This window comes from Scyliorhinus torazame, chromosome 7 (assembly GCF_047496885.1).
Source record: "Scyliorhinus torazame isolate Kashiwa2021f chromosome 7, sScyTor2.1, whole genome shotgun sequence".
In the NCBI taxonomy this organism is placed as follows: Eukaryota; Metazoa; Chordata; class Chondrichthyes; order Carcharhiniformes; family Scyliorhinidae; genus Scyliorhinus; species Scyliorhinus torazame.
Genome location: NC_092713.1, coordinates 120,091,785 through 120,119,245, shown reverse-complemented (window position 1 = coordinate 120,119,245; position 27,461 = coordinate 120,091,785). Strand labels below are relative to the sequence as shown.

The 27,461-nt window shown below is 42.3% G+C and overlaps 1 protein-coding gene across 3 annotated transcripts in view; it reads right to left on the bottom strand.

The window, feature by feature from the left end:
* The window catches only part of stxbp3 (syntaxin binding protein 3), an 85,233-nt gene that overhangs the window by 56,096 nt on the left and 1,676 nt on the right, over positions 1–27,461 (bottom strand). For 2 of the 3 annotated variants that reach the window (XM_072511405.1, XM_072511406.1), the window contains exons 2-6: positions 22,173–22,222; positions 19,099–19,180; positions 14,924–15,000; positions 11,413–11,491; positions 9,606–9,706 (exon numbers count right to left, since the gene is read on the bottom strand). In XM_072511405.1, coding sequence (XP_072367506.1) covers positions 9,606–9,706; positions 11,413–11,491; positions 14,924–15,000; positions 19,099–19,180; positions 22,173–22,222 — 389 coding nt within the window. Of the gene's footprint in view, positions 1–9,605; positions 9,707–11,412; positions 11,492–14,923; positions 15,001–19,098; positions 19,181–22,167; positions 22,223–27,461 lie in introns of those variants that run through there. The other variant, XM_072511407.1, reaches the window with a different exon arrangement.

Sequence of the window (27,461 nt, the reverse complement as noted above, 5' to 3'; positions counted from 1 at the left end):
AAAAATTGCAGAGATGCTAGCCACAATCATCCAGTCCTCCTTAGATACAAGGGCAGTGCTAAAGGGCTGGGAAATTGCAAATGGCAATTACAGGCCGGTAATTGTGATGGGGACACATTCAGAGACAATGGCCAGGATTTTCCAGTCCCAAAATTCATGCCCTCAAATTTCTGGTCTTGCTATTATTGTTTCCCGCTCTGGGCGGGAATGGAAAATCTGCCAAATAATCAAGGAAATTAACAGCCACCTGGATAAGCAAGGACTAATAAAAGAAAATCAGCATAAATTTCTTAATGGCAGATTATGTTTGTTGAACTTGGGCTAAATTGTTTGGTGAGGTAACAGCAAGGGTGGATAAAGCAGTGCAGTTAACACGGTGTGCATGGACTTTCTAAAGACATTTGATAAAGTATGAAATCTTGGTTTATCAGCAAAACTGAAGCCTATGGGTTAAAAGGGGTTGCAGGAGTCTGGATATAAAACTGGCTACGGATAAGAAACAATGTGGTGACTGGCTTGCTGTTTTTTAGATTGGAGCGAGGTATACTGTGGAGTTTTCCCCAAGGTTTTTACGTATGTCAATAACGATGTGTCCGAATACAGGAGGGAGATAGAGAACCTAGTGGAGTGGTGTAGCGACAACAATCTCTCCCTCAATGCCAGCAAAACTAAAGAGCTGGTAATTGACTTCAGGAAGCAAAGTACTGTACACACCCCTGCCAGCATCAACGGGGCCGAGATGGAGATGGTTAGCAGTTTCAAATTCCATGGGGTGCACATCTCCAAAAATCTGTCCTGGTCCACTCACGTCGACGCTACCACCAAGAAAGCACAACAGCACCAATACTTCCTCAGGAAACTAAGGAAATTCGGCATGTCCACATTAACCCATACCAACTTTTACAGATGCACCATAAAAAGCATCCTATCGGGCTGCATCACAGCCTGGTATGGCAACTGCTCGGCCCAGGACCGCAAGAAATTTCAGAGAGTCGTGAACACCGCCCAGTCCATCACACGAACCTGCCTCCCATCCATTGACTCCATCTACACCTCCCGCTGCCTGGGGAAAGCGGGCAGTATAATCAAAGATCCCTCCCACCCGGCTTACTCACTCTTCCAACTTCTTCCATCGGGCAGGAGATACAGAAGTTTGAGAACACGCACGAACAGACTCAAAAACAGCTTCTTCCCCACTGTCACCAGACTCCTAAATTACCCTCTTATGGACTGACCTCATTAACGCTACACCCTGTATGCTTCATCCGATGCCAGTGCTTATGTAGTTACATTGTATATGTTGTGTTGCCCTATTATGTATTTTCTTTTATTCCCTTTTCTTCTCATGTACTTAATGATCTGTTGAGCTGCTTGCAGAAAAATACTTTTCACTGTACCTCGGTACACGTGACAATAAACAAATCCAATCCAATTCAATGTTAATGATATGGACATGGGAGGCAGGGACAGGGCCCAATCTTAAAACTTCTAGATGGCACAAACCTCGCAACGTGTAATAAACAGTGAGGAATACAGTAGCAGCCTTCAAGAGGACATTAACAGGCTGGTGGAATGGGCAGGTACAATGCAGATGAAATTTAATCAAGAGAAGTGCAAAGTGATACATTTTGGGAGGAAGATGGGGAGAGGCAATACAAGCTAAATTATATAATTTTAAAGGGGGCATAAAGGAGAGGGAGAGAGAGAGACCTGGTTGTGCTTGAGCACAAATCTTTGAATGTGGCAAATTAACAAAGCTGTTAATAAAGGATATGGGAGCCTAGGCTTGATAAATAGAGACATGGGGCCAGATTTCCGCTACCAAGGCTAGTTCGAGTTGGGAAATTAAAACTTAGCAGACCCGCCTCAGTTTATAATAATAATAATCTTTATTGTCACAAGTCTTACATTAACACTGCAATGAAGTTACTGTGATAAAAGAACTCCATTAGACTCAGTTTTCACGCCGCAGGGGTGGAGACAGGATAGAGTCTGGCACGTCAACCACAAAAGCAGATCCTAGGTACATATGGGGACAGGCGAGTGCCAAGGCCCGCCTTGGTACTCTGGCATTTTAGACACTGTTTAGGTACTCAAGCCCTCATTCCCCAGACTCCCTGACCCTTCTACGCACCCACTACGTCCCCTATTAATCGCAAGGCCACCTTCATTACAACTCATGACCCCACTCACCTCCCATGCCCCCTCATATCTCCATGCCAAAGTCAGGCCCCCACCCAACCCCCATTCATAGCTACTCACCCAGTATCTACCATGGGCAGACCTCAGGAGCCATGCAGAGATGACCAAAATAAACTTTTAACATTCTAATACAGTTCTCACATACATATACTTGATAGTGAAAAAAATCTCCCATTCAGAAGCCAATTCAAAACACTTAAATTTCCTTAAGTGGTTAATCTGAGATGAAAACAAACTTCAACTGAGACCAGACATCAAAGATGGCTAATTCTTTAGTAGCCTCTTTAAACTGACATTCAAACCTTGAACTCAGAAACCTATCTGCTAAGATAATGAAAATCAGCCACCCAATCAAAATAACAGAATAAAAGCCCTTGGAGAAATGTCAACAAAGACCTCTACTGAAACTACTACATGTCCAGATGGTAATTTTTCTCTAATTTACACAAGATGTATCCTGTTAACCAAACCAGTAGACCGTTTTCTTTTTAAATTCTCACTGACAGCTTTAGCCTGTTTTTTTCTGTTTAAAGAGGAGTATAACACTTAAATAGATGTTATCCACCCTTCTAGAATGTTCACATCTACTCCATTAATTTGTGACTACCACACTGCAGATTAACGCCCTTTCAACAGCCAAAATGGGATCTGTTTACACTCAACACCAAGATCAAATGGCCCTGCTGTGGGAGTCATCCCTTTCCCACCACCGGTAACAATTGGAGCTGTTGGAAATGGAGGCAGGACATCCTGATGCCACAAAAATCTAGCCCATAGAGTAAATACTTTGGGAAATAATGCTAGATCCTATATGAATCAGCCCCTGCTGGAGAGTTGTAGCCAATTTGCAAGACCACACTTTAGGCAAGGCGTGAATTCCTCGGAAAGGGTGCAGACGAGATTCACTAGAATGATTCCAGGAATGAAGGGTTACAGTTTTGTGGATATACTGCAGAAGTTGAAGTTGCTCTCCTTAGAACAGAAAGGACCAAGAGGAGACTTGATGGAGGTGTTTAAAAGTATGAAGGATTAAGATAGTCACTACTCAACCATTCTTTAGGTTTTATAATTTAGTAGAATTTTCTTTCAGGAATCATACATTTGGGCAAAAGAGCAGTTGGTTACTCACGCCTGTCCATTTTTAGTAGCGCCCACATCCTACCTTTTGAGTTTTGATGGTTAATAATAATAATCTTCATTGTCACAAGTAGGCTTACATTAAACAGTGCAATGATGTTACTGTGAAAAGCCCATAGTCGCCACGCTCTGGCGCCTGTTCGGGAGGGAGAATTCAGAATGCCCAAATTACCTAACAGCACGTCTTTCAGGATTTGTGGGGAGGTTCGCATTGGGGGTAGGTGGAGGGCATAAGTTGATGGGGAGTATGAGGAAGCATGAGATAGCATTGGGGTGCTGTGGGTGGGATAGTGAGGGAGTATGATGGGTGAGGACTAGAAGGCCTAACTTCCAATTGTGAAGCAACTCATGTATTAAAAAATATTGTTTTTACTCACCCCATTATGTGCCATAGAGTCACAGTTTTTACAGCACAGAAAGAGGCCTTTTTGGCCCATTGTGTCCGTTCCAGCCATCAAGCACCAATTTACTCTCCTATTTTACAGCATTGGTCTGTAGCCTTGTATGCTATGGTGTTTAAAGTGGTCATTTAAATGCTTAACTATTGTGAGGGTTGCTGCCTCTAACACCTTTTCAGGCAGTGAGTTCCAGATTCCCACCACCGTCTGGGTGAAAACGTTTTTCCTCACAGCTCCTGTAAACCACCTGATCATTACCATAAGTCTATGCCCCCTGGTTAGATTTATTGTCACGTGTACTGAGGTACAGTGAAATGTATTGTTCTGCGTACAGATCGATCATTCCATACATGAGAATACACAATACAAGGGTTTCCGGTGGCGGCTATAGAGTGAGCGGTCGCACTTTTGGTGGCGGTATGTTTTTGATCTTTTCCCCCAAACTGTGGGAAAGGCGAAGTATCCCCTCCCCCGGGCCGAGGAGGAGAGAATGTGGCAGTTTCTGGACGGGCTGCAGTCTCCCCAAGGTAGAGGAGGAGTTAGTACAGGGATTGGGGGCCCCAACTGGGTTGGTTGTGTGAAATGGAAGCAGCTGTCGGCAAATATGAGGAGGCTACTCAATGTAATTATGATGCCTTTGGAAGGGTAAGAAGTGGAGGTGGTGGTGCGATGGACGCGGAGAAGGCGTTTGGACGGGTGGAGTGGGAATATCTGTGGGAGATGCTGGGGCGGTTTGGGTTCAGGCAGGGGTTTGTGAATTGAGTCCGGTTGCTATACAAGTTACCGGTTGCAAGCGTGCGGAAGAACCGAGTGAGCTCGGGATATTTTGGGTTGCACCGGAGGACAAGGCAGGGATGCCCGCTCTCCCCATTGCTCTTTGCTTTGGCGATAGAGCCACTGGCAATGGCGATTAGGGCGTCGGGGAACTGGAGAAGGATTGTGCGTGGGGCCGCCGAGCATAGGGTCTTGCTGTATGCGGACGACCTGCTGATATACATTTCAGACCAATTGGGCAATTCAGGGATTTTGGAGGGATTTGGCCCGTTCTCTGAGTACAAGTTGAATATGGGAAAGGGCGCGGTGTTTCCAATTGAGACTAGAGGGCAGGAGAGGAGATATGGGGAGCTGTTATTCAAGGTAGTGGGGGCGAGTTTTAGATACTTGGGCACTCAGGTGACACGGCTTTGGGCGCAGCTGCACAAGCTGAACTTGACTCAGTTGGTGAAGCAGATGAAGGGGGACTTTAAGAGGTGGGATGTGCTGCCATTGTCGCTGGCAGAACAGGTGCAGACAGTAAAGATGATGGTGCTGCCAAGGTTTCTGTTCGTGCTTCAGAACCTTCCAATCTTCGTCCCGAAGGCGTTCTTCAAAATGATCAATGCGCTGATCACTGGGTTTGTGTGGGCGGGAAAGACCCCGCAGGCTTTCTAGAGGGGAGTGGGGGACTATTACTGGGTGGGAAACATTGTCATGGTCAGAAAATGGGTCGTGGGGGAGGGATTATCGTGGGGGAGCTGGAGGCGGCATCGTGTAGGGGAACGGGCTTAAGGGTTATGCTGTCAACGCCTCTACCATTCTCGCCAGTCAAGCGCTCCATGAGCTCAGTGGTGGTTCGGCCTTATGGTGTGGGGGCAGTGAAGGCAGCATTTGGGACTGGAGGGTGTCTCGGTGTTGGCACCGATCTGTGACAATCATAGGTTTGCATTGGGGGTGGGGGGGCTGGAGGTTTCGGGGGTGGCGGCAGGCAGGGATTGAGCAGTTTGGGGCGATTCGTTTATGTGGGGGGGTAGATTTGCTTAGCTGGAGGACGAGTACAAGTTGCCCAGGGGGAATGGTTTCAGATACCTGCAAGTCCGGAATTTTGTAAAGCGAGAGGTGCCATCCTTCCCTGGGCTGCTGCACATGTGGTTGCAAGATAACGTACTGTAGAAGGAGGAGATACGAGAAGGGAAGTTGCCCGAGGTCTACAAGGAATTGATGGACTGGATGGGTGCTCTGGTGGGGGACATAAAGCGCAAGTGGGAGGAGGAGCTGGGAGGGGAGGTGGAAGCTGGAACGTGGGCTAAGGCCTGCAGAGGGTGAATGCGTCCTGATCGTGTGCGAGGCTAAGTTGAAGTAGGTCACAAGGCACACATGATGGTTACATGGATGAGTAGGTTTTTCGGGGGGTAGAGGATAGGTGTGGGTGGTGTGGGCGGAGGCCCAGGGAATCACGTCCACATGTTTTAGGCATGTCCGAAGCTGAAGGGGTTCTGGCAGAGGTTTGCGGACGTAATGTCCGAGGTGCTGGAGGTGAAGGTGGCCCGGAGTACAGAGGGAGCGGTACTCGGGGTATCGGAAGACCCGAGAGTCCAGGGGGTGAGAGAGACCGATGTTTTGGCCTTTGCCTCTCTGATAGTCTGGAGACGGAGGGACCCGGAGTTGCCGAAAGCAGGGGTGTGGGTGAGGGACCTGGCGTCATTCCGGAGGCTGGAGAAGGTCAAGTTCATCCTGAGGGGGTCGGTCGATGGGTTCATTCGAAGGTGGAAGTTGTTTATTGATTTCTTTAAGTATGATTGAGGGGTCAGAAAAAAAAAAAGGAAGGGTGTGTAAGAGGGTTATAAGAGGGTTGAAATGGGGCAGGCAGGAAAAGAGAAGGGGGTGATATTGGGGGAGCTGGGTGGGAGTGGGTGTTGATTATAATGTATGACTTTTCTTCTGCTTTTGTTTGTTTAACACACAAATACATGGACATCGGGTGAAGCATATGGAGTGTAGTGTTACTCAGCAGAGAAGATGCTTGGGGAGATCAGTTCTGTCCATAAAGGGGTAATTGAGGAGTCTGGTAACAGCGGGGAAGAAGCTGTTTTTGAATCTGTTAGTGTGTGTTCTCAGACTTTTGTATCTTCTGCCTGATGGAAAAGGTTGGAAGGGAGAATAACCCTAGTGGGAGAGGTCTTTGATTAATGCTGCCCACTTTCCCAAGGCAGCAGGAGGTGTAGTCAAGGTCAATGGATGGGAGGCAGGTTTGCGTGATGGACTGGGCAGTGTTCGCGACTCTCTGTAGTTTCTGACTATTATTTATTGACCCCTCCACTAAGAGGAAATGTTCCTTCCTATCTATGACCCTCATAATTTTGTACACCTCCATCAAGTCCCCCCTCAGCCTCCTCTTCTCCAAGGAAAACAACCCCAGCCTATCCAGCCTCTCTCCATAGCTGAAGCACTCCAGCCCAGGCATCATCCATTGCACCCTTTCTTGTGCAATCACTTCCTTCCTATATTGTGGCGACCACAATTGCAATTTGTCTTTGCAGATATAATTATCCTGCTCAACAGCCCTCAAGAATACTGCTGAACAGAAACTTAGAAGAGAAAAATAATAGGTCACTTCCTTTTCTCAAGCTGAGGATGGTCTGTGGCAAAGTACGTCTTGAAAATCCATTGAATGTTTCATTTGAGGAAACAAGTTGACAGACAGATGGATGAGACAACAAAGATCTGCCTGCCCCCATCTAAATGTCTCATGAGGTTAAAGTCAAAAGAGCATTTATTGGATTAATGTAACTGAGATCCCTGTGAAACATGGGACTCCCACCCACCACTTCTTCACAATCTGATTGTGTAATGTTCAACTTCTGCCAGCATTTCAGTTCACTGGCAGTGTAAAGAATCCACAGCACAACAGGAAATATTTTTTAAAATCATGAATAAACAGCAAAAGTATTAAAGTTGATATAAATGCAGATTTGCGGCTGGCATTTCACAACAAAGAAGATACCGTTAATGATGAGATTTATGTTCCTACTAAACCAGAGGTCTAGAAAGGAGGAAACAATTTATACTGTGGAGTGTCATTCCTGCAGATAACAAATTGATTCTGAAATTTTTTTTCATTCAAATTTTAAACTTTTTTTTTTTTTAAACTCTTCTTCCCTATTGTTCCATCATTCTTTCTTTTCCGTTATTTCTCTTTCTGTGTCAAATTTGGCTCTAATCCACCCTATTTCTTTCTCTTCCTTTGCTTGTTTTTTTTTTCTTAAATTGACTTTAAGAAGGCAGATTACTAGTATTTTACCATATCCTTTACGGAGGTGCCAAATTCACCATTATTAAACCGCATTTCCAGCCATTTATGGACTGAAATTAATTGGCACTGACCAGCACCACCCCAGCACATTCTGGGTCATTAACTGCAGCTTATCATAAAAGAATGGCTCCAGTATGACCTCAATGTGAAAAATACACTGCTCTATTGTTGAATTTAGAAAGGATATTGTCGTCCACCCTGCCATATTCCTTTCACAATTTAGACTGTCAATACTTCTAAACATCTGCACTTCTTACATCGCATCCCAGCACTGTCATTGCCCCAAGGGAACAGCTGCTTCCTCACTCCAATACTTCCACTTAAATCACCACTTCCTTCCCATCCAAATCAACTTGGTGCCAATCAGACATATACTTTATAGCTCTGGATCCCAAATGCCAGAAACTCGCCTTTTCATCTAGAACGCACACCTAGCCTGAATGGCTAAGGTACATACTTCTGCCTCTTGCACTAAGCAACTTTGCCAGACCGTACCAGCTTGGCTATAGAAGGGAAAAATGAAGTCACCTCCTCAGTGATATCCTCCGTGACCTGAGATGAGAATATTGTGCTATGATGAGAGATTACATAGAATGAGCCTATACTCTCTGGGGTCTAGAAGATGGAGGGAAGATATCATTAAAATGGGAGATTATGGGAGGGCTTGACAGGGTAGAGTCTGCTTCCCAGAGCTAGGGAAAATATTCTCAGGATAACAGTTCGGCCATTTAGGACTGAGATGAGGAGAAATATATTCATCTTGAGGGCAGTTGTTATTTAGTCATTGAGTATATTACAGCAGAAATCAATAGATTTTTGAATGCAAAGGAACACAAAGGTGGAAAGGTGATGTTCAGGTCAATGATCTTATTTAATAGCAGAGAACCTGGAGGGGTCTTATGGCCGACTCCTGCCCAGATTTTTAACGTAATATTCTGTTTGGCAAATGTTTGGAAAATTAGGTGATCATGGAATATCAAAAGGAAAACTGATTCTTCGGAAAATCAACCAATGGGTTTGGGGTATTTTTTGGTTTAATTGATCACTTCTGAAGAGACTGGAGAGGAATTTCAAACAGAGAATTCCTGTATTAATTAGGAGTCTCGTGTTTTTTCTTATCCCTCCTAAGGAGTACCAGGACGGGAAAGTTCTTGGGCATAAGATACAACAAAAACAATGGGGCCTATATACCGATACCTGACCACTGGCATCATGGACACACAAAGAAGCAAGAGTCAGATCTATCCTACTCGACGGTAGCTGGAGCGGTTCATAGATTTGAATACACTTTATGTGCACAGGAAGCAAATAGCATGGCAAAATGACATAGCCTTATAAAGCAGAAATGTTTGTGGAATTATCTTAACAAGGTTCAAGGACTTAAATGATAAATGAATGATGCACAAAGTCTTGCTTGCAACATTGTTCAAATTAGAGCTCAAATGATTCTCTGCATAACTACAGCTAATTAATGATTTGCTGAATATGGTTGTGCTTCTAAGTGCATGCTCAATATCAATAATCAGCTACACATAAACAAATATTCAATAAGTCTGAAAGGTGTTAATTGAAGGAAAAACATGCAAATTAATGTAAGGGAAGTTTATTTTACAGTGCACGACTAAAGTATGAAATGTTGCTATCTGCCTTGGGTAAAAAGTGAAAGGTTATTAAAACTGCCCCCATCATTCAGCAACAACAGATTTATTTAGTGATCTGCAATAAGTGCCACAACATTTGAGTACTTAAGCTATTTAGCAGAGAAATTATTTTTAACAGTAAAATACTTGTAAAAGTACCTTAGATTCATATGAAAGAAAGGAAATGTTAACTTCTTTGCAACGTTTTATGACTTTTGAGCACGTCGTCTTTAACTGACTAAAGAGGTTATCAGGACAATCTAGAATTTCAAAAAAAAGGTTATTTCAACAAAACTGTAAATCTGCCATTCTGCACTTCAAAGTTCAATAAATGTATTCCTTAATACAAACATGATTAAACTGGGAATGTCAATATATTGAGGAAGTGACATATGCATTTATTCCCATAATTATAGAGCTTTCAGAGGAAAATTCAGATAGTCTTCAAGCATCCTGCATCAACATATTTTGATCCATTGATATCCAGGAGAAAAAAATATATATTCAAGGTACGGTGCAGTGCAAACTCTGGGATTGACTATCAACCTGCAGCTAAGTGGCCGACTCATCTTTTTGCTAAGCTGTTGTTACAAAACACTTGATAGATATGCTCATCCTTCAAATAACTGCCTCGATTGATGATGGCACCCTGAAGCGTAGATTAAATGTGTTTCAGACCAAACCATGGTGCCTTGATCACCGTCTGACATTAGCACCCACATCAACAATGTCCTGCAGGCTAGTCAGAAGACAGGCATTCCTGGCTCTTAAGTTGATCCAGTGTAGAGACCTTCTGCACAAGCTGTCAGTGGTCCTACTGCAGTGGGTTATTTGCTGATGGGACTTTGGTTTCAGGTTTCACGCAAACAAAAAAAAAAACGTCCATTGTTTGGAGTCCCAAAATAACAGGCTACCTCCAGGCTCTGTGCTAGCACTGACACTTTTCAACATTGTAACATATATTCATCCCAACACCACCTACAAGCAATTTATTTATAGAATTTACAGTGCAGAAGCAGGCCATTCAGCCCATCAAGTCAGCACCTGCCCTTGGAAAGAGCACCCCACTTAAGCCCAACCCCCCACCCCATCCCCGTAAGTCAGTAACCCCACCTAACCTTTTTGGACACCAAGGGCAATTTATCATGGACAATCCACCTAACCTACACATCTTTGGACTGTGGGAGGAAACCGGAGCACCCGGAGGAAACCCACGTACACACGGGAAGAACGTGCAGACTTCGCATAGAGAGTGACCCAAGCTGGAAATCGAATCTGGGACCATGGAGCTGTGAAGCAATTGTGCTAACCACTGTGCTACCGTGCTGCCTGTGTTATGGAGGCAACATCTGTCTGGCAGTACATGGCCAAGGTTTCCATCACCCACAATCAAGTCCTAACTGCTGACCTGTTACAGATAGCCCGTTACCACAAATGGTGGTGTATTATAAACAAGTGCCAGAAGACAGTTTCCAGCTGTTTGCACATAGACCACACAAAGACCAACAAACAGCTCAACATGTTCTTGAATGGACAAGGCTGGATTTTGACTTGTGTATCTGACTGAAACATTGGACCATAGCTTTATTTTTGAGGAACGCTTTACCAAGTCTTCACCAGAGGTAAAGACAAGAATAACTTGAGCAGCTAACTAGTTGTCTCGTCTGTAGAAACAAACGTGCAGTCACTAAGAAATTCTGACAACCCAAAGATGTGCAGGGTAGGTGGAATGGCCATGCTAAATTGCCCTTTAATTGGAGGCAGTAACATAAAGAGCGGCCCTTTCCACGCTTCCAGACCCACAAAATTCAACCAATAAACTGCAACTGACTTGCACAAGCATTGAAGGCCATGCTGTTTCTGTGTGGTGGGTTTGGGCACGCCTGGGCTAAATCACAGACAATACAGTGTAGTGCTGCAATTATTTTCGAAGAGAAGCACAGTGGACAACAATAAAGCTACTTACAATCAGTGAAGTAAACGTAGGCTGCCTTATACTTGTAGGACTGCTTTTTTTTGAAGTCATTTATCAGTGCACTCACTGACTGAAAAGTAAAAGAATAAATGGTGTAGCAAACATTGCCTTTCGAGTACAAATAGTTTCTTAAATACATTTTCCCTTCATTGTTAATTGAATGTCTCAGGGGACTATTTTTTTTTTTTCATTTTTGGGGTTGGAACAAGCTTTTAGAAAGTTACACATTTTTCTCATGTGTTCAAGCAATTAGGATGGTCTCCACATAAATAAATGTTACATCAGGCATACATCCACAGTGAATCACACCACAAATATGTCACATGAATGTAGGACAGAAAACCAACACTACTCATTTGAACTAATCTGTTAATCGATATTAATGGCCTAGATGAAAAGACATAGAGTAATGTAACTAGATTTGCTGACAATACAAAGCTAGATGAGAATGCAAGCTCCGAGGAGGACATACACAAGTTGCAAAGAGATACAGCCAGATTATTTAAGTGGACAACAAATTGGCAGATGGAGCATAATACTTAACTGTGTGAGATTATTCATATTAGTTGTAAGAATAGAAAAACAGAATATTCTTTAAAAAGAAATGAAACTTGTAAATGTCAATGTGTAGAGAGACTTGGATGCACGCGCAAAGGAACACAAAGAGCCAGCAAGAAATTAGGATAGTAAATGGCAGGTCGGCCTGAGTACAGTCATAAAGAAGTCTTGCTACAATTGATCTGGATTTTGGTGCGAATCCCGCCCCATACCTAGAACACAGTGTGCAGTTTTGGTTTCCATATTTAAGGAAGGGTATACTTACACTGGAGGAAGAACAGTAAACGTTCATTAGATTAGTCCCTGGGATTGGTGGGCTATCCGATGATGACAGGCTGAGTAAATTGGGTCTATAGTATCTCGAGTTTGAGAATCAGAGGTGCTCTCAAGATTATGAAAGGACTTCACAGAGTAAACTCAGAGGTTGGTCAGGATCTTCTAGGATTTCTGCTGTGAGGATGCAAGGTGGCTGACCTTACATGATCTACTGCTGTTCAGCTCATTAAATATGCATTGATGAGGAGCTTGTCAAAACTTGTAGTGGAGGCAACAGGAAGTCAGCGTCCCCGCCATTACTGCTGGGGGTCAACGGTCCGGGTGCCATATTGTTCCTCCTCCCTCTCCCGCTAACCCTTCCCTGGTCATCCTCCATGTAACTTGCACTGTCAGCACCCAGTCTGCAGCATAGGCTGGCATTTAGACATTCCTCAACGAGGACAATGCAGCAGCAACTCACCATTAATCATGGAAGAAATTTACCTCACCAGGTTGCAGTCGTAAAAGTGAACATTCTAATTTCTCACTGTGGAGAAACTTAATTTGGAGGGGGAAATTAATTCTGGCAAGCTGGCCTTTTAGCAAGCACACAAGACATTCTAATGCATGCAAAGGGCTTCTCAACATTGTTCATCGGGAAGCAGGAACCATCTTCAAAGTCCTGAAACATAAATGCTAAATTTCATCCCAAAGTTGGCTTCACACTAAATGAAGTTCCCTACTGCTGGCGGGACAAGAAGATTCCACCCATTATTTCCTCTGGCTGGGGAATCTAGAACAAGGGTAAAGGGCTAATCATCTGGGACTGGGATGAGGAGAAATGTGTTTTCAAAAAGGGTTGTGAATCTGCAATTCTGAATCCCAGAGAGTTGTGGACGCTCCATCATTGAATATATTTAACATTGATAGACAGATTTTTGGTCCCAATGGCAATCAAAGGTCACATTTAATAAGTAAGATATTTGAATCTGTTCAAAAATGGTTCTATAAAGTAGACAGTTCAAAAAAAACCATTAATCGACCACCAAGGTCTGCCACAAAATAAACCAATTAATCACTGAAATAAACGTAAAAAATACCCAGCTGGTTCATTAATGCACTTCAGGGAAGAAAATCTGCCGTCCTTACCCGGTCTGGCCTATATGTGACTCCAGACCCACAACAACATTGTTGACTCTCAACTGCCCTCTGAAATGTTCTAGCAAGCTACTCAATTCAAGGGCAATTTAAAAAAAAAATTTAGAGTACCCAATTAATTTTTTCCAATTTAAGGGACAATTTAGCATGACCAATCCACCTACCCTGTACATCTTTGGGTTGTGGGGGCAAAACCCACGCAAACACGGAGAGAATGTGCAAACTCCACACGGACAGTGACCCAGAGCCGGGATCGAACCTGGGACCTCAGCGCCGTGAGGCAGCAGGGCGAACCCACTGCGCCACCATGCTGCCCAAGGGCAATTTGAGATGGGCAACAAGTGCTGCCCTTGCCAGTGATGCCCACATCCCATGAAAGAATAAAGAAAAATAAACACTGCAGAAGCTGGAAATCTAAAATGAAAACAGAAAGAGTTGGAAGTACTTAGCAGATCTGGCATCATCATCTTGGAGCGGAAAACAAAGCTAACAGTTCAAGTCAAATAATGACCATTCTCCAGAACCTATTTATCACGGAATTCTGTTTCAAAGTCATCATTAAAGAACCAGTCTGTGCCACATAATCAACCAAATAATTCCCTTATGAGCAAACCTGCTCAACTCCTTCCCGTGGCTCCATCAAAAGCAATCACGAAAATTACCAACTTAGAAAACAATCAATAACTGGATGTACATATATAATGGCAAAGTATCCTGTATTTGAAAAACAATCTTAGCTATAATCAAGACCAAAGAAAGAGTGGTAGAAATGATCATTTTAAATAATTTTGGTAACTTCATAAAACCCAAAGAGGCCCAGAAAAAATGCTTCTCAAGAAAGAGCTGGTTTTGTGCAACTGTTCTCAAAATTCACCATGTTGCAAGTCCTCTATTCTATCAAGGAGAGGTGCTGAACTCAACGAAGGGTTGTCAGGTAATGAAAACCATAATATCCACCACACCCTGAAGTCTCCTTTCCCTACCTCCAAGCAGCTTGTTATAGGTTAGCAGAAGCAAGGACATAGGAGAAGACCATCAGCCATTGATAGTGAAAGGCATAAACAGAAGATTTACATGATAATGGTATAATTTGACCAGTGATTGCATTTGCATTGCCATCATCTTCCACTTGTAAATCAACAACTTTGTTGGCTGATAAAAGATACATTAGAAATATTCAAAATGTTAACAATTAGGATGTCATCAAATATAGGATGCCAACTTGGAGAAAGTCAATGTTAACTTCCAGTTAGAACTGTAGAAACTGTAGGTATAGCACCATGAAAATGAGGAGGACTGGTACTTATAAATAGGAATAGGACAAGTCACAAAACTACGGGCAGCCAATGGACATGTTTCATCTGGCCTTCCTTTTTAATGTAGGCATTGCACAACTCTTCCAAATAAGAGAAGAGATTCTAGATGACACAGCTAGATGCTGCTCAAAACTTGTTCTGCATTCAGTATCAAACACTGAACAGTATTAAACAACAGAACAGGAGATTGTCCTAATTTATCCTGAAAACTATACCTTTTCTGTTGGAGTAATGAAGTAGACTGCCTTGGCGTTTGGAACAGGCTCACGGATCTTGTGTAGGTCTTCAACAACTGTGAACAGAAATGTTTCAGATCGTGGTTCGAGAAAAATCAAAAGCAACATTTATGTCATGAGCAGATTTACAATCGCGTCAAAGCAACTCTTGAATCTCTATTCCTATTATCCAGTTAGTACTAATGAGGACAGGGCAGGAGGAAATGACAGGATTGGCAGTCTCCCACAGTACATTGCCTTCTTGACATTTACTGTGGAAGTTCACACGTGAGAAATGATAACTTGGAAGAACTGTCCATTGACTGCCAGTGCCCCAAGGGTCACACCCCAGCATACATCATCACCTTCAGGAGAGTGAGGGAGAAAGACTGGAAGAAATTAATATGCAGCTGTAATATTAACAGCACATACAAAAGTAAACTAAAAGGTTCCAAAGAGAATTTTATGTTTGTATTCCCACAGAGACAGTGGGCGGGATTCTCCGACCCCACGCCGGATCGGAGAATCGCCGGGGGCTGGCGTGAATCCCACCCCTGCCGTGTCCTGAAGTCACCGCCACAGAGATTCGGCGGGGACGGGAATCGCGCCGCGTCGGTCGGCGGGGGCAGGAATCGCGCCGTGCCGGTTGGCGGGCCCACCCCCGCTGATTCTCCGGCCTGCGATGGGCCAAAGTCCCGCTGCTGGAATGCCTGTCCCACCAGCGTCGATTAAACCACATTTTGAATGCTGGGACAAGGCGGCGCGGGCAGGCTCCGGGGTCCTGGGGGGGGCAATCTGGCCCCGGGGGGGTACCCCTACGGTGGCCTGGCCCGCGATCGGGGCTCACCGATCCGCGGGCGGGCCTGATCTGTTGGAGTAATGAAGTAGACTGCCTTGGCGTTTGGAACAGGCTCACGGATCTTGTGTAGGTCTTCAACAACTGTGAACAGAAATGTTTCAGATCGTGGTTCGAGAAAAATCAAAAGCAACATTTGGTCTTCACTGTGGCAGAGGCGGAAGAGACCCCCTCCCCTGCGCATGCGCAGGGATGACGTCAGCAGCCGCTGACGCTCCCGCGCATGCGTCGCCCGGCGAAGACCTTTCGGCCCTGGCTGGCTTGGCGCCAAAGGCCTTTCCCGCCAGCCGGCGGAGCGCAAACCACTCCAGCGCGGGCCTAGTCCCTCAAGGTGAGGGCTTGGCCCCTCCGCACCTTTGGGGCGGCCCGATGCTGGAGTGGTTCCCGCCACTCCATTACGCCGGAACCCCCCGCCCCGCCGGGTAGGGGAGAATCACGACCAGTGTAAACATAACATAAGCTCGAAACAATGTATTGCATTCGCAAGTATAGACTAACTCAACATTTAACGATTAAAAATATTTAAATTTTATTTATAACCACTGACATCAACTAGATGACTGCTTGGAAAAAGCAACATTCACACAACAGGGAGAGAAAGGCAGAAGGATATTTTTATTGCATCAGTAACATCTCAAAGAAATTTGTATACCGTTTATTACTATGAAGATCAGTGGCTTGCTACATGGACGAATGTTGCAGCTAGTTTGCACACAGCAAAGTTCCACAAACAGCATGGAGATCAATGACAAATTAATTTATTTTCATTGATGCTGATTGAGGGAGGAACATTGACCAACAGACTGGGTGAAATTTCTGCTCTTCTTTGAATACTGTCATTACTAATAGGTAGATTGAGCTGAAATCCCATGTAAACGACAGCTTGGATTATTTTTTTTAAATGTGACTTCTTAAATTTAAGCAGACATACTTCTGGCATAAAACAGATTACATCACCTGCAATTTAGACCCATGTATGCCACTTGCAAATGACACAATCAGAATCATCGGTTGGATAGAAACAGCGCCAAAATGCTTCAACATGCAATCTGTAGTCAGCAAGACATATAATATATTTGTATGGCTACTCTAATTCACCGTTCATTTTTTCAATCTTTTAAAATTTAGAGCAGTTTTGAAAAGAAAAATTGGTGCTCACTGATTAAGATTTTCCTTATGGCTAGATGGATCACTTCATAATATCAGAAAAACAACATTCTCACTTCAAGCACCAGTCGTCCTGATCCACAAAATGAGGAATTGATGTACTTTGACAATGGGTCTCAATTATTTTGTGTATAATCTTGGACTTTTTTAAAAAAAAATAATTCTTAATGTAAACAGCCTACTGAAAATTCAAGTCATTTCCCCCTTCCCACTCCTTGTGGGAGTGAGATGTGAATTGAATGTAGAAGATCAACTATAAGGCTGAAATGAAAACGGAAGAAACACTCAGCAGATACAGCAGCATCTACATAGAGAGGAACAGAGTTAATGTTTCAGGTCGATGGTCCTTCGTCAGAACTGAAAATTAGAAAAGTAACCATTTTCAAGCACTTACTGGGGCAAGAAAAGGTTGGTCGTTGTAATTGATAATATGGAAAGATGTGTCATTTGAAACATGGAAGTCTGGCAATATCTGGTCTGAGAGAAACATGAGAGGATACAGGGAAAGATCCCACAAAGGGTTAACAGCAGCTGCAAAGAGCAGGATTGTAAAATGCAGATTGCCTTGGTCAAGCAGGCTTAGCAAACAAGACAAACAGGATTTTGAATGAAGCCAAAAACAATGGCTCACACCTTCATTGAAAGTAACTATCTTAGTCAGCATCTGGAAAGGAAACGATAAGGTTCAGTTGAATTTGGGCCAATTCTAGGTGTCAAATTTTGCTAATAACAGGTAAAATAAAGAAAACTGCCGACTATCAGTCTACGATAAAAACATAATTCAAAGCCAAAATCAAAGTCAAAATTATGAGCTGAGGACACAATTGGAAAATAAAACTATAGAAATGACAGGAATTAAAAGTAACACCTCTTGAAGTCAAAGCATTTTGAACATCACAAAGGAAACAATGTAATCAGATCTATGTTGTATTAGAATGTTTAGATCAAAGATACTTTCTACAATCAAAGAAAATCAAGAGTTACTTTACAATAAAGTCATAAAAACTAGATAACTGTTAGCAAAATATATAAACCCAAAGAAAGGGGATAGCAGCCAGAACCAGAACCAGAACTCAGAGGGAGAGAGAGAGAGAGAAGCAGAGTCAGATTACAGTCAGCTCGGTCATGGGAAAGATAAGACATAGCAGCCGAGCTAAAATAGCTAATACATCTAAGGAAGACTAGAATTTAAAGAGTAGGCAGTCAGCTCAGAGTCAGTTCAGAGATAGCCAGCAGAGCCAGCTCTCACAGCTCGGTACCTGGGAAAGATAGGACACAGCAACCGAGCTCATCAGCGAATACATCTAAAGAAGACCAGATTTTAAAAAGAAGATTGATTGTCAAGCTGGGCCTGAAGGTCCCTTCAACCAACCAGAAGAATCCAGAAGCAAGATCTCTTTCCTTTCTGTAAAGAAAGTAATTTCAGCTTTTAAGAAAAAATATAATAATAAAATAACTTAATTTAACCTGAAGTAGTGGTTATTCCAAAGTCTACTTTACTTACTTAGCAATGCAGGACCCAGGATCGATGCTACTTAGTGGCAAGTAGATGAAATCGTCGGTGAAGGTATGGGTTATACCGGGGAATAACTTGAAAACATAGTTTGACCTGAATAGCACCCACTGAAGCCTGCATCAGAGTCGGGGAGTGAAAATCCCTGTTTCACCATTTAGAACGTGGGCCCTTTTTGGTATATGATGTGGAGATGCCGGCATTGTACTGGGGTGAGCACAGTAAGAAATCTTACAACACCAGGTTAAAGTCCAACAGGTTTGTTTCGATGCCGAAAGCTAGTGACATCGAAACAAACCTGTTGGACTTTAACCTGGTGTGTAAGACTTCTTTTTGGTATAGGGGGACTTCTAAGAATAGTGGTGCGTTTTCAACAACAGAGTGCAGATGGACAAACAAAGGGAAAGGCCTGCGATAGGATGGAAGGCAGAAGAATACAAATTACAAAAGCGATAATATTGCAAGGCAAGAGGCTATGGTAATGAGACAAGTAAAGAAAGAAAAGGGCCATAAATTAGAACTGAAAATAATTGGTAACAGCGTGAACCAGCAGGTTTATTAAAAAATGGCAACTAAGAGTGAAAATACAAGGTTATCCGTTAATCATAAAATAACGAGTGTTCTTAAACAAGTACGTACCACTGATCCCTTCAGTCATAAGATTTGACATGTTGCAGCAAGAGGAAAGAAGCTTTGTGGTATAATGGTCCAAAATAAGTATCTGCAAGTGAAAAGTGACAGCTTAACTATCTCCCAATGCAGTTTCCTGAACTTTCAATTGATTAAGTCTTTGGAAGAACTCTGTCTTCAGACTGCGCTAGTCTTTTATGGCTATTTATTTTTCTCCTGTTCTTCAGATATCAACTCACACTTGTGTGTGGCTCCACAGAATCATGGCACATTGAAATGGCTATTACTAATGCGTACACCTCACTAATCAGGACTGGCAACTGTTGGATGAGGATTACAGCTGTCCTTATCCCATCATCGTACAACATCCCTCACACATGTTCCAACAGGAATTCCTGGGAAGGGCTCAGGAGTTGGAGTCTTGCCTGATTTTCTTCCCATGCTCCCACAGAGTTGGTTGACAAAGTCTCGACTGTCACACCAAGTTAAAATCAGCTAATTTACAACAGACCAAGGAGCAAACCTGAAATCCCCCAGTGCATGTCAGTATATGCTTGTGGGGAAATGGTACCGAAAACAGATAAATAGCATCCACTTCCACTAACCATCAACACAAGTGATAGGTCAGAAATGTCAGGTACCATAGTGATGATAAATAGACCCTTGTCAGAAATGATACCATATTAAAAAATTAAAGAAAGCCAACCATCAAGGTGGACTTGATCAAACTGATCACGTGTGATCACTAACATTTCACCTTTCAAAAGTACAATTATAATGTTAACCATCCTACTTTGAATTGCTTACAAAATCTGGATCATTAATATAGCACTCACACAAAATAAGGTACCAATAAAAGCAAAATACTACAGATGCTGCTGATCTGAAATTGAAAATAGAAAATGCTGGAAATAGACAGCATGTCAGGCAGCATCTGTGGAGAGGCCAAAAATGACAGTCATTGTCCTGAAACACAAACTCTGGGCTGAATGTTATGTACCCCTGTCAGATGTGTGCCCAACAGCAGGACCAGATAAACTGGGAAGGATCGTAAAATGGGGTGGTAACCCATCTAACCAACTTTCTGTACCCCCAAGTTCACCCCCATAGTCCAGGTGGCCATGCACCAAAATTGGAAGTCTGCCCGTCATATTTAAATGAATATCAAGGGTCACTTTGGAATTTTATCATGCCTCTTGACCTTGATAACAGCAGGTTGGGAGCAGGAAGCCTAATTGTTCACCTCAAGGAGGGGTGGGGGGTTGCTCTTCAGGGGTTGCTCTTTGCCAATTGCAGGGTGACCCCCACTTTAGATTGGAGCCCCTTCCTTCCTATCCAACCCTTCCCCTCAAACCGACTGCCCCTCTCCTTAACCTACTCAAACCCTTCCAGCCCAAGCTCCCAGAGATCCAAGGCCTTGAGGTCCTATCTACACCAGCAGCCATTGATGTCTTCCTAGTGCTGCTTGGACTGATAGCTTCCGGGGTTATATGCCATCCACACCTGGTATTATGCAGCCCCCTGTTTCGCTCCCCACAGCTGCTGCCTGGCTTAGTGAATATTTCCAGCATCCTCTGTTTTATATTATAAATGGTAGTGCATTTTGAACAGAGAAAAAAAAAGATATCTAAAGGAAGAAATTTAAAGCTGACAGTGATAAGAAACAACCTCATCAGCAGGTGCAGGACAATAATTGTTGTGAGTTGAGTAATTAGACCATAGTACCATCAAATTTACGAAGTTAAAAAAAATTTTTATAGAGTACCCAATTCTTTTTTTTCCAATTAAAGTGCAATTTAGCATGGCCAATCCACCTACCCTGCACATCTTTTTGGGTTGTGGATGAGACCCACGCAGACATGGGGGGAATGTGCAAACTCCACACGGACAGTGACCCGGGGCCGGAATCGAACCTGGGTCTTCGGCATCGTGACAAATTTATGAAGTTTAATCTACTGCAGGATATATGTTCTTGAACCGGGGAGGTGGTGGCATTGTGGTATTGTCGCTGGACTAGTAATTCAGAGACCCAGGATAATGATCTGGGGACCCTGATTTGAATCCCACAACGGCAGGTGATGGAATTTAAACTGAATAAAATATCTGAAATTAAGAAATGTCTAATGATGACCATTAAAGCCATTGCTGATTGATGTAAAAACCCCATCTGGTCCTTTCGGGAAGGGAATCTACTGTCTGGCCTACATTTTAACACTTAACTGCCCCCTCAAGGGGATCGGCAATAAATGCTGGCACAGCCTGCGACGCCACGTCCCATGAACGAATAAAAAAACTGTGATCTGTTAACCTGCCAGAAACTATTTGTTTAAAAAAAAGTATGTTGAATTTAAGTTGTTTTCAATTTCTTTACACAAATCTTTTCAATTGGTATAAAATTAATCCAAATATTTGCAAGTTCTCCATAGCAAATTTGGGCATTGCAAATGGATAAACCAAGACTGAATGTGTACGCTGCTGGGGTTGGATAAATCGGTCATGATTCCTAATCTCTCACACATGAATAGTTCCTCCTTCAATATCACATTTGATAAGGGCATCAACAGTCTCTTTTGATGTGCTGTTGGTACACACAGTGGAATAAGTGTACTGTAGATGCCTCAGTTCATTCAAAATATATAATGTCTTGCATTTATTACTTCATTTTAAAAAAAATATACAAGCCTTCCTTTGAGAACAAAGTTTCCAAACTTTTGTTTTGTCTCCGTCTTAAACTCATTTTAACCACACATCTGCCACCTCCAAAAAGGGAGGAACGGACAGTCTTTTATCCACTGCTGCTCTCAGCTAGCCATTTGCGTTGTGTACAAGGGTGGCCGACTGGAAATCATTTTCCCGTCTTCATTCAACACAACAGATATTTTAAATGCAGCTAAGCGAGGGAAATGGAATCCAAATTTCATCAATCCATGCTGCCATGGCGCATAGCTGGCATACCAGAATGAGCATGCATTAATTGTTGAAGCCCTCAATTATCTTTTCTTTTAAAAAGTGCTAAATTATTCATCAAATATGTTCAAACTTGAAATCAATTAAAATATGCAGTAATCAAGTACTTGCCAGACCTTCCATTCTCCTTCTCTCATACAGTCATCTATCACAAGTTTCTTGAACTCTGCAAGAAAAAAAATGCAACTCAAACTTTCTTCATCAAATAGAAACGTAATTCACAAACTGAGCTTTGAATGGGACGGAGAGCCCTCTGGTGATTCTAAATGCATTTTCAAAGCATCGCATTTCAGCACAAGAGTTATAAAGCAATATTTTCAGGAATCATAGTCTGGCTTGGTCTTGATCTCTATAAATCACTTTTAAACCAAGTCTATCAGATGCCACCTATTTACCTGCAATGTTCAATATATGGTTAATCACATTTGAAGTGACTAGTTCCCATGCAGTTCAGAAGATTATTTTGGATATCAGTTTATTAATCTGGCCTTGGATGACCATGTCGACTACTTAGTGAAAAATGTTAGGTCAATAAAAACACAAAAATGGTGCAATTTATCGTAGTGTTTACCTAATTCATCTTCAATACAGAAGATCCTCTCTTGTCTCAAAGGATTAAAATCCCAACCGTTGAAATTAATAACTTGACATTAAACAAGGTGGATGTTAAACAGGAGGAAATTCAGTGTAAGGGGTAAAATGAAAATTATTCACAAGAAAGTTAGAGCGAGTCACTAAGTGGCATGTAACATTTGATATTTGCCTTGTGCAACTATTGGGTGAAAGTTGATACTTGCCCTTAAATAAAATCGATACGGTTGGTTATAAGACAGTGCAATTGTTTTCATAATTATTAATTTAAAAATAAAATAATTTTAAATTAAGGTAAATTACCATGGTTGATCCACCTACCCTACACATCTATTTTGGGCTGTGGGGGTGACACCCACGCAGACATGGGCAGAATGTTCAAACTCCATAAGACCATAAGACATAGGAGCAGAATTAGGCCACTTGGCCCATTCAAGCATGGCTGATATTTTCTCATCCCCATTCTCATGCCTTCTCCCCATAACCCCTGGTCCCCTTATTAATCAAGTAATTCCCCTTAGTAATCAAAAAATTAATCAACTCCATACAGGCTGGGATCGAACCCGGGTCCTCAGTGCCATGAGGCAGCAGTGCTAACCACTGCACCACCACGCCGTCCCATAATTCTTAATTACAATTAATCATGCAAAGAAGTCAATGTAATGTCTTAAATGATAACATAATTGCTATGAATCCCAGTATTTAGTGACCATATTCTCTTCTGTGTTGTCTTTTAACACCTCTGCATCTGCTCTTTTCTGAAATATTTACTGTTGCTGAGTGAAAATTTCACAACAATGCAAAGACTTCCTATGAACTGCATTAAACTTACATTAGAACAGCCTAATTTATTTAAGGTAAATTCCATATAAGGGTCTCAATCTGACAGATAGTGAACCTGGAAAAGAACTGAGAAAAGTAATTTCTAACCACTTCTGCATGAACATAAATCACCATTTTATTTTGCCAATGTAATTCACAAAATGCACGTGATAGACGAGCACATTTTGCTACCTATATAATTTACTTGCCGGCGAGGCACTGATGCTTTAACAGGTATATGTTTAATCATTTGACGAGTGCATTACCATATCACAGGAAGGATGTGATCGCTCTAGAGGGTACAGTGGGGATTTATGAACATGTTGTCAGAACAGGAAAACATTAAGACTGGATAGGCTGGTGCTGTTTTCTCTGGAGCGGAGAAGACAAGAGAGATTTAATTGAAGTGTGTAAAATTGAAGGGCTGAGATATAACATGTAGGAAGGACCCATCTTAGAAGAGGTCAATAACCTGGGAAGGGGGGTGGGGTTCACCCAGGGAGTAATGAAGATCTGGAACTCACTACCCGAGGGTGATAGAAGCAGAAACAGGTATCGGAGTTAAAAATTACTTATGTCCTGCTCGACTATATCGGGTAAAGTTGTTCATAGAGGCATTATGGCACAGAAGAAGACTATTCAACCCATCAAGTCCATGGCAGACAATGTTCATTAAACTTACACCTTTCAGAAAAATTTGGAGAATTAGAATGAAGAACCGTAGACTCAGAATATGTGAATACGTTTTGTTTTTATTTATGAAGATCAGTTTAGATGAGATATTCATAGTGTATATTGAAAGCAAGCCTGGAAAGTACGACTAGAGTAGATTGGCAAAAACGTCAGACTAAGAAGTGCTATTTTCCCTTTTCCGTTGATGTTTGCATAATTCTGTAAGCTGTAACTATTTACAATGCCAAAAAATACCTCAATAAAATTGTTTGTTAAAAAAAGTGTTATTTTCCCACGGGTTGTTACCCCGTGGAACAGAAAGTATTAACTACAGTGCATTTCAATTTCCTAAGCAAATAGACTTGATAGGAAGGCAATATTATTTTATGAGGAAAGGTTGAGCCTACATCCATTGGAGTTTAGACGAATGAGGGGTGATCATACAAGGTCCTTAAAGGGCGTGACAGAGTGGATGTTGTGACAGTGTTTCCCCTTCTGGGAGGGTCTAGAACGAGGGTCACAGTTTAAAAATAAGGGATCACCCATTTAAAAAGGGCACGAGGAGAAACCTTTCTCTCAGAGGATAGTCTGTGGAATTCTCTTCTGCAGAGTGCAGTGGAGGCAGGGTCGTCGAATAATTTTAAGGCTGAATTGGAAATATTTCTGATTGACAAGAGAGTTAAAGGTTATATAGGGTAGTCAGGAAAGTGGAGTTGAGGCCACAATCAGATCAACCATGACGTTATCCAAAATGGCTTGCAGGCCGAATGTCCTACTCTTACTCCCAATTTGTATGTTTGTACCATGTCAGGGTGTGAGGCTAGGTTAGGTACAGCCAAACATGCATTTTCTGGAATATGCTCAACTGTCTCATGGACTGTCGTGAAGCATTTTATCAGGCCTTTCCTCAAAATGGCCACACACCAGAGCTAATGTAATCAGCTTTTGAAGGTGTTGCATGTGATCACTGACTGATGTCCAGTAGTCCCTACTTTCAGTGTATCTCAAAAGAAGATCAGCTGTTAAGCCAGAGTCCAAATTTCAATTATCATCCCATTCTTCCAAAACCTGTGCTCAACTGCATTACACAAGTCATCACATTCTACACAACAAAGTTAAATATCCTTTTGATTTTTAAAAAAATGTTAGCTTGGTTTATAAAATGCCACAAAAAATCCCCAGTTAACTAATCAACTGGACAGCCTTAAAAGGATAAGTGACACATAATCAATGTACAGTAGATTAGTTACATTTTCTGACCAAGATTTGTAGCATCTATTATTATATTGTCACCTCAACCTATTAATATCATATACATAACTGACTTCAGTCTCTACAAATGAATGGTATACTGCATCTCTTGATACAGAATCAAGTTATCAGAATTAATTTACTGCAGTCACTGTGTACAGATACATTTGGTTTCCAATGCCAGTAGAAATATTTCTGTAACAAAATTGTGCTGAACAGAACAGTGGATTTTACAAGGTATAATGGATCACAATCATTTCAAAAATATTCAACCAGATGTTAAATACAATACTGCACTGCACAAACATCATGCAGTAACTTGTCAGTCACGTATGCCTAACAGTTTAAGTGTCTGCCAAGATGGAAAGAGTGCCTCTTAAAAATGTTCAATATGTATCCTAGTGTTTTAACACTGGGGTTATACAGGATATTTCTAGATTAATTCACATGACAGAAAGAAGTGGCTGACTGCTTTAGATACAGTGAAGGCTATGGATCCTGACAACATGCTGGCTGCAGTGCTACAATCTGCCCGCCAGAACTAGACATTCCTTTGCCGCTCTCCCAGTTTAGATACACGCTGGCATCTACCTGATAATGTGGAAGATTGCCCAGGTATGTCCTGTCCACAAAAATCAGGATAAATATAATGTGATTACTATCACAGTCTCTTCCCAATTATAATCAGTGATGGGAGATTATATCCATCAAATAACATCTATTCATCAATAACCTGTTCCCCAATGCTCATTTCATCTTCTGTCAGAACTAGTTGTCTCTAGACATTGGCCCAAAGCCATCCAGTCACAAACGCAAGAGCTGAATTCCCTTAACATCAAATCAGCATTTGACTCAGCACAGCATCAAGGAGCTCTGGCAAAGCGGAAGTTAATAAGGAGCCCAAGGGTAATAATAGTAAGAGTAATTGGTAACTAAAAGGAAGATGCTGTATAGAGGTTGTTGGAGGGCAATCACCACAAGCCCAGGGGGTCATTGCAAGAGTTCATCAGGACAACATGTTATCTCAACCACCTTTGCCTGCTTCAAAAATAATTTCCTCCATTTATAAGGGTGGAGTGGGGATGCTCACTGATGATTTTGCAATGCTCACTTCCACTTGCAACTGCTTTAGTAATCATGCAACCATGTCAGATTTGGAGAACATCCATAAGGCACACAACTATTGTGCAACTCACAGCCAAGTAATGACTGTCTTCCACAAGATCCCTTTGATCTTCAAAAGCACCACAAATCCCTCATGTCAACATGCTTACGGTTACCATCACCAGAAATGTAACTGAAACAGGCATGTCATTGCTATATCAGCAAAATGCTCTCCAACAGGTTTCTCCTAGCCCTGACCACTCAAATTCCCTTCAGTATCTGCAATACACAAGTCAGGAGTATGACTGAATACTGAACACTTGTCCGGATGGTACAGCTGCATCAATGCACAAGAAGCTCAACAATGTCCAAACACACCAATCCACTTCATCGACACTCCACCACTGAATTAGATGTACACACCCCACAGCCACTTGCACATTAGCTACTTTTGTACTCTAAATGGGATGCATCGCAACAACTCACCAGATTATATTACTAGCACCTCCCAGCCCTGCAACCTGGCCAAGAGCAGCATGATCATGGGAATACCGTCACTTCCAAAGTGTATGCCACAAGTTACACACGCTAATTTGAACATGCATCATTACTCCCCTGTCACTGATCAGAACCTAAAGCTATTGTGGGGCCACATTCACCCAGAAGTCTCAACCTCCCCAACACCTAAATATGGCCAATAAACAGGGCTTTTGCCAGTGTTATATACAGTCTGAGAATTGTTTTCCATGAACTAGACCCTTGAGAAATTAAGACTTTTATTTCCTGAAGCATAAGTAAAAATTGCCACATGGTCCCTCAAGCATGCATCGCCATTCAATAAAATTATGGCCAATCTTCAACCTCAGCTCCACCTTTCCCAACTGGTCCAATATCCTTTGACTTCCCCAGAGTACAAAACTCAAAATCAAATTAGTTCTGAAAATACTCAACATCCACAGCCTTAT